At 43.2% G+C, this 14,666-nt stretch overlaps 2 protein-coding genes across 3 annotated transcripts in view; one reads left to right on the forward strand and one right to left on the reverse strand.

Moving 5' to 3' along the window:
- LOC137430211 (collagen alpha-1(XIV) chain) overlaps positions 1-14,666 on the forward strand; it is a 371,222-nt gene that overhangs the window by 35,453 nt on the left and 321,103 nt on the right. The gene's annotated exons all lie outside the window — the stretch shown is intronic.
- On the reverse strand, positions 1,240-4,322 carry LOC137430213 (N-myc protein-like). Its single transcript, XM_068120902.2, has 2 exons — positions 3,453-4,322; positions 1,240-2,506 (listed from the first exon to the last, which is right to left on the reverse strand). The coding sequence occupies exons 1-2, from the start codon at positions 4,033-4,035 to the stop codon at positions 1,917-1,919; spliced, it is 1,173 nt and encodes a 390-aa protein (XP_067977003.2). The 5' UTR covers positions 4,036-4,322; the 3' UTR covers positions 1,240-1,916.

Raw genomic sequence — 14,666 nt, forward strand, 5'->3', positions numbered from 1 at the left:
TTAATTTATACGTCGTCACAATAATGTGGAGAGAGGAGCATAGCTTCGTTCACGTGTCGCCACACACGGGAAATTGCCGAGATATATATATTTTTAAATCGCGGCATGGTCAGTCATACACCGCCTGAAATAACAGACGGGAAAATGCCGAGATATATTAAAAATTCGTCGCCACACACGGGAAATTGCCGAGATATATTTTCACTTTGCACAAAAATAACATCAAGTAATCGAATCAATAGGAATGTCCTGTGCCTATAACATCGACGTTATAGGCACAGCTGCATCTAGGCATTGTGTAACATCGACGTGGCTTTTGTTTTAATTAAAACTTTTTGCTCTTGTTTGCTACCTCGGAGACATGCTGAATGGAGAAGGTGGATCAGACTCGGCAACAGTTGCAAGAGTGAGATGTGCATGGAAGAAGTTTCGGGAACTGAGTGGCATGCTGATGAGGAGGGGAGTGCCGTTTAAGTTGAAGGGAAAGGTGTATGCTGCATGTGTGAGAAGTGTTATGATTTATGGGAGCGAGACATGGGTAATGAACATAGAGCAGCAACGAAGGCTGGAAAGAGTGGAAATGCGAATGGTTTGGTGGATGTGCGGAGTATCGTTGAGAGAGAGGAAGACAAATGATGAATTGCGAAAAATGATGGGAATAGAGCCTGTGATTGATGCTGTGAAGAAGAACAGATTGAGATGGTTTGGTCATGTATTGAGGAAGGATGAAAGTGACTGGCTGAGAAGAGTGATGGAAATGAATGTAGAAGGAAGTAGAGGACGGGGAAAACCGAGAAAGACTTTGCTAAAGATGGTGGAAGAAGAAATGCGGGCAAGGGGGTTAACAAGGAGAGATGCAGAAAATAGGGCAAAATGGAGAAGATTGTCATGGGGACCGCAAGGCTAACCCCCGCTCTAGCAGGGAAAATGGCCTTAAAATGCATGTTGTTGTGTTGTTGTGTGCTTACTTCCGGATCTGGAGCATGTTCGTGTCGATCAAATTCTCAAAATCATAATTATATTGAGGAATTTATGAAAGCTCCTACCTACCTTAGGACATCCGCTGGGAAACCAAAATGCTCCACAGAAGGTTTGGCGGAGCTAGCCCTAAAACTAAGGGAGTAGTTTCTGGACGGACGGACGGATGGACAGGCAGACGCTCCTGTTTTATAATATGTGTATATACTGTATATGCAGTATTTGAAAATAACAAGTTGGCATTTGTGGGACTCGTGAATATCTCATTATGAAAACTTTTTATGTCTCACATATGTACCTTCCTTATATACATTGATGAACATATTGTGATAGGAATTGTGTGGAATTTAACAAAAGTAGATTCTCCATTTGAAGGGAATGCAAGGAAAATATATCATTCGGAGGCCATTTGGTGCATTACAGGTTGTGCCACTTTCAACCCAAACCCTTCCCCCAATCATAACCCAAGGAAGGAGTACACTAAGCCCACCCACACCACAAACCTATTCCAAAGTGGTATGCACTCAATAGGGAGGGATGATGCGAACAATGGGGGAAGGCAGGGGAGAAGAGCGATCTCAACAATCACAACATATGGGAATCCCTTTTTCTATTATTTGTAAGATTCCTCTTCTTCCTATTGTTTAAAGGGGAGGGGGCAGTTCGGTAAGGGTTGCATTAACATACACGACATGTTGATGCTTGACAATGCCTGCATTTGCAACTCAGACAATATGAAGCTCAAGATATCAAGAGAGTGCAACATTGTACACACTGCTCACAAATCACCTAAAATCAACTCCTGTCTACCTCCCATTATACCTCTACTGTTGTGCCCTTCTATCCGCATTTCTTCCTGGATACTCGATTCTGTGGAAATTCAAGCCAATTGGTTGTACATGGTGCCATTGTGGTATTTTGGCACAACGGCCATGCTATCACTCCTGTGGATGCTGCAAGAGCCGTTCAAGGCGACGAGTGAGTCCCGCTCGTTCCACCCTCGCTCGCTCTTTCTCGCTCGCGAGTCGTCGTTCCCGCATGGCTAACGAGCGTGCGAGCTCGGTTGCTCTCTGGAGAATGGTCGCCCTGGCAGCTCGCTCGTCCAACTCTGGCACGCTCTCCCGCAGGGCCGCGAAGCTCCTCTTGAGATCGTGACGTCTTCGCCGCTCAAGAACGTTGTGTGCTTTTCGTCGTCCAGAGTCCTGTGGGTCCCATGAGTCTGCGTCCATTGAAAGCTCACACCTGGTATCGGGATGTGGAGACAGACATCTCCGTGCGGGAGCTGCATAACTGTGCAGTAGATGTACGGGTCCGGCACGTAACACATGGAGTGAACGAGGAGGCCGTGCCGAACGTCGTGTCCGCACGGTCACCACATCTATCTCCTCGTTACCATCCTCAGTATCATCATCAGTCTCATCGTCGTCATCATCATCTTCAGTACCATCATCATCGTCTTCACAATCATCGTAATCATCTTCTGTATCGTTTTTATCGAAATCGCCATCCGTGTCTTCTCCAGTCTCACCTGCAGGACAAGGCACAGCGTAAGAAGCTCCTCTAAAATGACATCATAGCTTCAAGATGCCACATGATCATTTGGTCCTAACAACGTTGAAGTTCCTTAAAAAATGGATGGGTCCTCTCTCTCACATAATGAGGCCTTCAACCTTGGCCTGAGATAATTTAAGTGACCCTGCACCCTCAAGCTACACAGCTTCTTGCTGTTAATATTGCTACATTCTGATGGAAAATAGAATCTGACCACCAGAGAACTATCCAGGGAAGAACCACCTTTAGAGGCCATTTTTCCCCGCAGAGCAGGGGTTGGCCTTTTTCGGGCACCGTGGTCCCCTTTTTGAAGCAATGTTTTATGGCTGGATACCCTTCCTGCCGCCAACGCCAACCCTGTTTGTCGCGTCTTACAACACACAGGGAATTACCAGTGAACTGGTACTCAATTTGCCGACCTCTGAAGGATGACAAGTTGAGTCAACCCCCCTGGTGTTAATTCAGCGATCGACCCGGATTCGATCCCAGGATCCCAAGCCGGCACCCTAACCGCTAGGTCAACACCAGGCTACAGAACTATCCAGGGTATTAGCACTCAATACATCCTCCTTATTTCAAATGAGAAATCTCAACTTTTCAAACAGGTTAATGTTCCATTTTATGGACAGTGAAGGATGCAACACCCTGTCTGTGTCCACATGCAGTATTGTTTGCAGTCACAACTTTTTCTTTCAGCGATTGAACCAAGAGTTGTAAACTACTAAAAACAAAAATGCAAAAAGAGAGTTAGTAAGTTATTTTGATTATTTGATTGAGCAACGGAGTCCACATATTACAAATCTATTAATTTATTTACTTAATTTTAAAATTAGGATGAATGGAAAGGAATGAGGACACTTGCTTGACAGTGAGGCTGAGCGATTGGCCAGAGCTATAAGAAGGCTCTTGCCATCAGAACGTACCGGCATCAGTCAAAGAGAGTTCACCTTCCGACCTGGACCCTGGGCTGTCTAGCTTTGAGATCCCAATCTCATTCACAATTTGAAGCGGGGACGGAGTAGTCGCTGCTGGTCTGCGTGCACATGTGCTTTGTTCCACTGGAGGTATACATGGAGTATGTGGGACCCAGCCTTTCCCCATGAAAGATGCACAGCGCTCGGTGACCGAGCGAGACTCGCATGAACAGCCGCTCCACATGCAGTCCCTCAGCACGACTGGCAGCTCCATCTCCTCATGCTCCCAATGGGTTCGCGCTGCAGACCACGTTGCCCACAGTCCCGCGTGTGACTCCTCGTGCTGGTTTCCATGCAAGGCAAGTTCGAGCATCGTGTCCTGCATTTCTGGTAAGCTCACGTCCCCGGGTGAGCTCGGTGGGGTGGGAAGAAGCTCAAACTTTTCCCAGATGTCCTCTCCACAAAGGCATGAATCCAGATCCGACGAGAAGAAATACCCCGGCTGTAGACCCGAGTCCAGATCCTGCAAGATCCCATCACCATGACTGGGAGGTCTTCGTGTGGCGGAGATTCCCACATTTAAGCCTGGCATCGCACAATCTTCACCGCATCAAGAGCTGGAATGTAAATCAGAATGAGGTTATGCGAAGTCGCACATCATTACCAGAGCACATGATGCGCCGAAATCCACGAGGACTGGATCAGGAGCCAAACAGGAACCTTCGACAGAATAGGGGAAGAATTTAGTTGCGTCTGATTACTCCTGCCTTCGATTGCAACGAAATGTTGACAAGCGGTAACCTGTTGTCTACCTATCTGGGGATAGACACAGCGATAAGGTCACCATGGAACTGGACAAGGCATATGTTTCGGTTGTGCAGCTCTTAGTGTCGAAAAGTCGACTTTTGAACAGAGGAACTCGGGCATCACTCCTCCTTCCATCCTCTAACACCCCCACCCACCCCATATATCTCCTTCTTTGTCCTAGCAACTACGCCCCGTTCCGAAACAGTGGAGGGTGGGTGTTATTTATATGGCGAGTCCGGGAAAGGGGAAAGATTTTTTAACAACCTCCTCTGCTCTAGTCTCAACACGCCATTCCAGGGCCCCTTTTGTCCCTGTTCTCGACGTCTCTTGATTTCCATTCCTGACTCCCCTAGGTCCCCAATCCCTACACGTGTTGCTCCCTATTCTCGATGCCCAGACATAAATGAGGCATTTCCACGTCCAAGTTTATCTCAGAAAATTCCATTATGTTCCGCGTCATCCGGGACCTTGAGCGATTGTTGAAAAGCTGGAATGTAACTTTTGTTATGGGGTTTTGCTTGGTGATTTTAGCTGCATCAGTCATTCTTGTATTTGTAAACCGACCCGGTCTTAACCAGGGGAGATAAATTGTGGAACCTTGCCTCACTTTTCCTGCCAGGGACAACTTGCCCCCACCTTGCTCTGGCATAATCCTCGATTTCCCCTTAAAGCCGACCCTATAATTAGGCCTTCTGGGAACGTCTTACAACAAACTTTCTGTCTGGAAGATTCTCATAGGAAACATGGCCATAATAATCAATAGTTTATTGGCCATAATAATCACAATCAATAGAACAAACTTGTCTCTTGTCTTCCCCCATCCAAAACCTTGATCTTTTCTACCCCAGTTAATTCACCCCAGATCCACTTTTTGGAAATTCCGACTTCTTTCCTGGAAGTCCTAGCAGTGTCCATGTGTTTTTTGGTTTTTTTTACCTCTCCCACGCCTCTTCCCACGCCTCTTCCCCCCAATCCCTCTCCCTCCCACAGATCTCCCGATGTCCCTGCTTGTGTGCTTCCCCTCTCTCTCCATCTTGTCTCCCGCTCCCTTTATCTTATGTTTTATGTCAGTTTGTCTTTTTGTGATGAATGTGAGCCTCGATCCTCGATCACGAGCCTCGATGTTGTATACAAAAAAAGAAAAAAATAGTTTTGCTATTTTCATCAGAGAGTAATAGTAATACTTTGAAGCAATTCATAAACATGCAATTGATTCCCACTAATGGTATCAGAAAAATGTTTGAGGATTTGGAAGTAAAATGCATTGTTCGAATTGTAATTAATCAATTTATAGCCTTACAAAACATCAAATTGGATTGTCTCATGAGAATTTCTGCAATATGTTTTTGTGGATGTTTCCCATAGCCTCTCGTCTTATATGGGATGAATTTGGAACTTATATCGGAGAGCCGACTTGACGTGCTATACGAAAGGATGGTATATGCTGCAAAGTACAGGATGAAATTTCATTGTTGGATCTCTTCCTTTGGGAATGAAATACGAAATATCTCAAAGGAGTCATCTTGGCAAACTTTGAGCTGCCCAGTGAATTATCGGGGATGTTTATTTTATTTGATGTAACGCATTCTCCATGCACGTTTTATATTCACAAAACTTGAGCGACAAAAAGCAGTGAAACGAACACCAGAGAGAATGAATGTCAAATAGGATCTGAGTCTGAAAACCAGAACCTCATTCCAAAGCAGCAGTGATGTGACCTAAAGACAGAGCTGGTGCGCCCTCATGCGTTAACGTTCGTTTAATTGGAACGAAAATATTCCTAACTAAAGAGGTACCTGTGCTACGCTTGGGAGGGAGGCCAAAAATCTCAAAAAAGGTTTGCACCGATAAATTCCACAATTCCACATTCAAACATCAGGCATGGACAGCCTGTTAGTGAAGGACTTGGGTAAAAAAACTTAAACTCCAGAAGTCCCAAAACACCCCGAAGACCCAAAACACCCCGAAGCCCCAAAACACCCCGAAGCCCCAAAACACCCTGAAGACCCAAAACACCCTGAAGACTCCAAAGACCCTTTAGACCCAAATTACCCTTAAAGACCCAGAGGAAGCCCAAAAACCAGCATCGCTTCAACTTACCATTCTATATAAACCCAAACCGGCATCGCTTCAATTTACTATTCTATATAAACCCAAACCAGCATCGCTTCAACTTACCATTCTATATAAACCCAAACCGGCATCGCTTCAACTTACCATTCTATATAAACCCAAACCAGCATCGCTTCAACTCACCATTCTATATAAACCCAAACCAGCATCGCTTCAACTCACCATCTGATATAAACCCAAACCAGCATCGCTTCAACTCACCATTTTATATAAACCCAAACCAGCATCGCTTCAACTTACCATTCTATATAAACCCAAACCAGCATCGCCTCGACTCACCATTTTAAATAACCCCTCTGCCCCCTTGCCATTCTATATTGCCCCCCCCTCCTCCCTGCCTTTGCTGTTCTCCTGCCCTCTGCAGTTTTTCCCAGACATCCCCCCCCCCCCCACTACTCCAGCGGCTGTTCTGCTCCCCGGCCCGCCGGCTCTCCTAACCCCTTCTTAGATTCGCTCCTGTGCTCCGTAGGCTTTCCTGTACCCCCTTCTCAGTTACACGACACCCTCGCAAGCAACGCCTGGTACCCCTGCTAGTATTATCATAAGGATCAGACTTTTTGAAAATGATATATTTATTTTCTGATTGCTTGAGAATTATCTTATGCTCTGTTTTATTTCCTGACACCAGGACCTTTGAAACAGGATGTTTCAAGCAATATATATATATATATATATATATATATATATATATATATATATATATATATATATATATAACGATTATATATATATAATCGTTAGATTAAATAAGACGTGGACGTAGCTTCAGGACGTCGATCTTTAATTGTCGACAAGCTTTCGACCAACAAAGGTCTTCTTCTGAGTCGGCCCCAAGTTCAACGGAAGTCCTGTGCTCCAGCTTGGGGAACTTGGGGCCGACTCAGAAGAAGACCTTTGTTGGTCGAAAGCTTGTCGACAATTAAAGATCGACGTCCTGAAGCTACGTCCGCGTCTTATTTAATCTAACGATTTATTTATTCAATACAAATGAGACGCCCTGCTCGTACTTTGGAGTTTCTACTATTTCTTACAGTTATATATATATATATATATATATATATATATATATATATATATATATATATTTACAGAGTCCTCTACAATCTCCTGGTCTCGGTAACCTCCGAACGCCGAGAGGAGCCCCGGCAGAAAATATGTTACCCTATGTTGAAAAGTAATAGTGAAACCACACCAATGATTACAAATGAACAAAATTGTATTAGAAATCACACACAGGAATTTTTTTTTTGTTTTTTTTTGTATACAGAGTCGAGGCTCGTGAAAGAGCTAACATTTATCAAACAAACAAGCAAACGAAGTATATAAAAAGGGGGAGCGGTCGACAAGATGGGGAGAGAAGGGGAGGAAGCACACAAACACAACATTTGAGAGCAGGGACATCGGGAGATGTTTTTGGAGGGAGAGGGCCTGGGGGGAGGCAGGATCGGTATAAAACGCAAGGACATAATGGTACAACAGATGGCAATTAAGAGTGCACTCTATATATATATATATCTTACAAAGTCAGGTAACTCACTGCGCTGCCAGCGAGTGAAAGGACACTCCTCAATGTCTCTATAACTTTTTCCAAGGCGAATGTGATTCGCTCCAGCGGTCGATAGAACGAAATCCGGTCGAAGCCCGAATCTCGTTCTCCAGTCGATATCCGAAGCGCGTACAGTTGGCCTTGGAGTTGGCCCCGCCAAACTGTACAAAGGCGCCCTCCAGAGGCGCACCTTCACCGCTCACTCAGCAAACCGCAATGTAATTGACGACGAAGCGGTCGCACACACACATCCCTGACAGACGGTAGGATGTTGGGGTGAAGATAACACGAACCAAAACCTTCATAGGTGTCTGAAGCGCGGGGTTCAAAATGGCCGACGGCTCCTGCTTGAGCCGATGCGACGAGGCGAGGATTCGTCGGAATCACAGTGCCCAAATCTGACTACGCAGATTTCTCCCCTCCAGCGATAATTCCTATCGCCGGATGTCCTTTCAAGGAACTCAAACTCCCCTCGTGACTGTCAGTAGACCTTGCTCATTACGGAGCGCTGATGTCACGCGTCTTCTCCGACTTTTCTTGCGCCGCTTCTTCCTCTTCGCCTCCTTTTCTTCCGGTTTGGTTTCCTGTATCATTTTAAGTTAACCTTTTAAACTTTAGATAGCTGTTCCTGAATAATAAACCTTTTGAGAATAATAATAATACATATCAGAAATATGTCAAGTGGGTGAAAACCACAACAGCGGAAGTGACCAATCCGTAACAATATATATATATATATATATATATATATATATATATATATATATATATATATATATATATATATATATATATATATATATATGTGTGTGTGTATATATATATGATGGTGGACTTATCAGTACAGATCTTTTTTCAAAGTAGGATTTTTTGGTAGAGGGCTATTTAGGATAGATTATTTTTTGAATGTTTTTTTTTAGGATTATCTAGGTTCTCGATCTTTTATCGTGGGATTATTTTGTGGATGATTTTTCAAATAATTCTTTTTGTGGATCGGACTTTTTAACTAAAGGATATAATTTTGAGAGTGAATATTTTTTTTATGGTGGGCTATTTTACATTATTTTTGAAAGAAGTATCTTTAGATCAGACTACCTCGGATATAATTTTTTGGAGAAAGCGTTTTGTTGGTTGATTATTCGGGAAGTATTTTTTTAAGTATTTTTTTGGATAGGACTATTTAATAGGATAGGGATTATAAAGTTTTTTTTTTCATGTGGGCTTATCAAGACTATTTTCGCATGATTTATGGTCCTGGACTATTTCGGAGATTCTTTTAGGAAAGGATTTTTAGGGTGGGATTATTTGAGGCTGATTTTTTTAAGTTGGAATTTTATTGGCATAATACTAATTTAGGACAGACATTTTTGTGCAAGATGTTAGAGTGGTATTTATTAGTGGAGATTTTTTAATATAGTTGTTTTTTTCCAAAATTAATATTAAGGATAGGACTTAGAGAAATACAGTACTTTTTAAGGTTAATTATGATTAGGGGAGTATTTATTGCTGATATAACATTTAGGATAAGGTTTTTAGAAATGTTTGTGTGGGATTGTCAAGGGAATAATTTTTAATGTTAATATTTTGGGATAAAAACACGAGAATAAAATGGCTCAAGTTAGGACTATTTTGGATAGAATTTTTCGAGCTGGGTTTTTAATGGGAGGGGGCGAGGGCTTAGGGTTACTCAGGGAGAATATTTATGTTCGATTTTTTTTTTTGAGGTTGGGCCTTTTAGAATATCATTTTTCAAGAAACACCTACCTGAGTGCAAATATTAGGGGTTATGATAGGATTTGTACAACTTTTGGTGTGGGATTATGGGAAGATTAAAAAAATAGGATTTTGGGGGATTTGACGAATGGGGATATGATAGTTAATGGAAATTGTTTCAGGGTGGGGAGGGGGGGGGGGCAAAGGGGTCAGATTTTTATTGTCAGATATTTTAGAACAAGCCTTCAAAGTCGGATTTCTGAAAGCAGGATTTTTCTTGGGTAAGATTGTTCAGAGAGGAATTTTAGGTAAGGTAATGTAGTGAAATATATTTTGCTAGTTAAATGAGGATGATTTTCAGCACATGTTGCAGTCGTCATCGTTCTATGCAATACGTGGCTACGGTTTAGCATCAGTTCTTACACAGGAGCAGCAGTGCCTGTTGTAGGTTAGGGCAGGAATTTGTAATTTGTCAGGGATTTTTTGGTGTGGAACGTCAAGCCTCATGGAAGTGCGGGAACACACTAAACAGATCAAGAAGCAACAGAACAAAAAGGGGGGAAACACCAACAATTCCCATGGCTGCTCACCCTGCAGAAAACAGAGGGCGTGGGAAACACCAACATCAGGGTTGAAGGATAGAATATAGGGAGACTTGGACAAATAATGGATGTTGGGAGAAATGAGGGGTAGGGAAGGATGCATCAAGTGGACAAGATGGATACCGAAGCAAACTCTCAGGAAGGGAAAACTAGAAATTTGGAAGGAGGCAGTTTTGGGGATTTTTATGTTTAATATATTCTTTACTTATTTTTCATAGAACACATTACTACATGCAGTGTTGAGTATAAAGACATGGTAAGGGTCTTTTAAGCCTTGCTTTGTGTTTTGCACTAACCAAACAGCGCTAGATGCTGCTGTATTTGTCTGAATGCTGAATCTCACAGTTACTCTGCCCTCAGGGCATGCCATGAGACGGCATAAATATTTTTTCAAGTACTGCTAAACGGAACGGTTTTGAAAGTGCGACGAACCAATTTGTGTTCTACAATGTTCAAGTAAATAATTCAATTGAAATAGAATAAAGGTTTTAAAGCCGGTAGAAAAAAAAACAAAAGAAACTTTTTTTCAGAAGTTTACTGCCGTTGATGCACCATCTTTTACACCACCTTATTTAACTTGTTAAATTAGTTATTTGTAACTGTTGTATGAGCCCCTAAAAACAGTAAATTTTGTTGTTTGGAATGATTTTCCAATTTGTTTGACTACCAGCCAGGCAGACAGACAAAACATTACCTGACTCCTTCCTTTCTGTTCAAGCGTGATCAGGATGAGATTCTGTACAATTTTCCAACCAAAGTACTGCTAAGCTGCAGATTTGTGTTCCGATTCGTGTTTTCAAAATATAAAATTCGATAGAAATTAAGACGTTCCTCGATCATAGACTGACACCTGTAGACAGACAGACGGGCAGACAAAGTGAACAAATTGCTTAACCATAGTTTTTGCTTCACGTGTTGGGTAATACATAATAAAGTCAGATTTATATGTCAGAAGTTTTGTTTTATTGTCGCGAGGGAAGAACTATGAGGTGTCTGATAGGAACATCGTGTTGGGGTTTTACTTTTGCATTTAAGTGGGATATTCTCTCATGGTTATAACCCTCAAGGAATCACAGAAGCAAATAGACAGCAGGTCACCTTACCTTGCAATTATCATCGAAACTTTAGATTCTAAAGAATGCATATTTCAATCAATAGTCTCAATGGAATACTGTCCCCCCACCCTCTGGGCCGGTGCTCCTGCCTCACACCTAGCTCAGCTTCACACAGTTGAAACCAAAGCTTTCAGAATCATTGGAATCTCCGGCGATGAAGCTGATTGTGAGGGCCTACCACTCACACACCGCAGGCAGGTTGGTGGTCTTTCTGTCTTCTACGGACTCCTCTCCGGCCTTGCTCCCCCAGTGCTCTCCCCCTTGCTCTGTGCTCTGTCCCCCAAATATTTATACAGGTCGTGCAAGATCTGCCAGCAACCCTCTTCTGGTGAAACTGCCAAAATCAAGACTCTCTGCTCACCTTCACTCTTTCATTCCTCTTTACTCCCGCCTCTGGAAAAAACTCCCTCACTCTCTTCAATCCCACTCATCCCTCCAGGTCTTTAAAGCAGGTGTTCACCACCATCTCTTATCTTCCCCCATTTAGCTCTTTCACGAGCCTCGATTCAGTATACAAAAAAAAAAAAAAAAATCCAAAACCTTGAGCTCTTCTGCCCCTGTTAGTTCACCCGAGATCCACTTTTTTGAAATACAGACTTCTTTCCTGAAAGTCCTAGCTGTGTCCCATGTGTCCCCCCCCCCCCCCCCTTCGCATTCCTCTTCCCCCCAAGCCCTCTCCCTCCCACAGATCTCTCGATGTCCCTGCTCTCAAATGTTGTGCTTGCGTACTTCCCCCTCTCTCCCATCTTGTCTACTGCTCCCCTTATTATATGTTTTATGTGTCCGTTTCTTTTGTGATTGATGTTAGCTCTTTCACGAGCCTCGATCTTGTATAGAAAAAAAATAAAAAATAGTGATTTAATTGTGCTGGTGGAATCTTAACTAAGGTGTAGATGTGTTTGATGATGCAGTGCCCCTGTAAGTCAGGTCATGGATTTATTATTTAGAATTTTGTTAGGGTTAACTTATACTATTGAAACAACAGCAGTTAATGACACCATTAATTGCTGTTTCTTGAATTATGTAAGTTAATTATAAATGATGCAGGTGTTAAGTTAGAGTAAGATCATTGCAATAATTGTGTTTGTACCTTAAAGGGGAGTAAATTGATAGATTCAGTAATGGGCTCAGGCTTTTAAAAAGCATAATTGCTTCTTCCGTTGCAGAATCGACAGTTTAAAAATGAAATAAACACTTGGAAGTTTCAAACTAAATAGAATGTTCATTTCTGTCAACTTCTGGGTTCATATGAAAGCTATCTCACCAGCCTGTACTCTGGACATGTGCCCTGCACTGGGTGCCCCCTTTAAGTGTGTAAGTAAATAAATGGCCACTTGTTGCACTTATAAAAACCTCAGTGCTCACTCCAAGCTCAGTCAACAGATGGCGCCGTTGGTGTTTGCAGCGAAGTACTTGTCATACTTTTGACACGTAATGAAAACTCACCGCAACTTAGATTTTATTGGAATTGGGGGTCTCTGTAATTTGATTTGATTTTGTGTGTGTATCTGTGTGTATGTACATGTATGTATACATGTATATATACATATATATATATATATATATATATATATATATATATATATATATATATATATATATATATATATATACATACATACATATACGAGCCGAAAGCACCCGGCGTTGCCCGGGTTCTTTTTGAATGCATTTACTACTATAATTCAGCTTATACTCGTGGCCGTAGAAGATTGACTACTATAATTCAGCTCAGCTTTTAATTGTAAAATGGGCTCAGTTCGGCCGAAGTGGCCTCGACCGGCCTCGCCACCTAGCCTATAACCTTCCTGGGGCCCGTCCCAACATTCTTAGTTCTTTTTGAATGAATTTACTACTATAATTCAGCTTTTACTCACGGCCATAGACGATTGATGACTATAATTTAGCGCAGCTTTTAATTGCGAAATGGGCCCAGCCCAGCCGAGGTGGGCCACGACCGGCCTCGCCACCTCGCCTAAAACCTTCCCGGGTCCCGTCCCGACATTTTTTGTATTAGAGGTTTCCTCCTATCTTTCACCGTTCAGGAGATTAGCTTGAGCAGACAAACAAACAAAAACTTTCTTTTATAATATAGAGAGAAGAGAGAAGAGAAGATATATATATATCTGGCCACTCGTTTTTAAAATTTCTTCCCTACATTTCTAAAAATAAATATAAATAAAAATGACACATATGACTCATGCTTGTGTGTACATATAAATATATATATATATATATATATATATATATTGTTGCGGATCTCGGTCGTCGGCTCTCCCCTTACCAAGGGGGGGGGGGGGGAGGGTAATCCCCTTGTCCTTTTATCTGGCCGGTGGGAGTCCTGGAAGTTATACGCTCCTTCCGGTCGGTATTAGGTAGGGTTATTGGTCAACTTAGTCCTACTACCTAATTACTAACACTGACCGTGAAGCAGGGAAGTAACTGCCGCCCGAACCATGGTGTTAGTGGACACGCCGAGCGAAGCGAGCCGCGATTCGGGCCGTTAGCAAGGACTAAACCCGATTATGGCGGTTCCGATCGTGCCACGTTTACCCAATGGAGAAAAGACTGATGCGATCGGATGGAGAGGAAACCCAGAAAGTAGGAAGAACAAAGCAATTTATTAACAATTTACAAGGAGAAGAGGAAATGAAGGAAATGTACAGGATAGGAAGAGGAAGAAGAAGCACACAGGGCAACCTTAAACAGTCTTACTCTATTCCCCAGACAAACGGGTCCGTCTCACATACACACTCACACGGGGATTGTAGAGGGTTGATGGTCACCAGCGCGTCCAGGCTCCAGCCCGGCTCCGGTCCAGGCTCCGGTCCAGCGGACGAAACCTGGCGGGCAGCTCCACGTGTAGTGGAACGTGAACGGACAATTATATAACGGGGGGAAGGCTGGTGTCCTAGTGGCGTATGTAATAAGTGCACACTCGTGCCAAACGCACCCTCTCTCCAATGTCCTACTTTAGCACAAGGTTCCAACAAGAGTCCTTTCACAAGCGCGCTTCCAACAAGCTCTGGACAGTCCTTATACTCGCGAGTTCTCCAGGTAGGTTCCCCAAATGTGCTCTCTGGTAAGTCCTGTACAGTCCTTTGAAAGGGCTTTGCGTTCGCGCTTTTATAACTCTAGCAGCGATCGCTCCGCGAGCCCAAAAGCCTCTCAGAGCATGCCTCTCAGGCGATCTTACCTTAACCCTGGTTGGCTGGTCATCGCTTACCGGCCCCGCCCTTGACGGCTGGGTGATGTGGCCACACCTTCTTCCTGGCGTTCCGCCCCCTTTTTCCGGGCCTCACCTCAT

This window comes from Myxine glutinosa, chromosome 6 (genome assembly GCF_964187855.1).
Source record: "Myxine glutinosa chromosome 6, kmMyxGlut1.1, whole genome shotgun sequence".
Taxonomy (NCBI): Eukaryota; Metazoa; Chordata; class Myxini; order Myxiniformes; family Myxinidae; genus Myxine; species Myxine glutinosa.

What these genes read in the sequence shown, in the direction of transcription:
- LOC137430213 (XM_068120902.2), bottom strand. Translation starts at nt 4,035, where the DNA reads ATGCCAGGCTTAAATGTGGGAATCTCCGCCACACGAAGACCTCCCAGT. An exon ending in ACTCTCTTTGACTGATGCCG is followed by an intron (nt 2,507 to 3,452) that starts GTACGTTCTGAT and finishes CTTGTCCTGCAG; the next exon opens with GTGAGACTGGAGAAGACACG.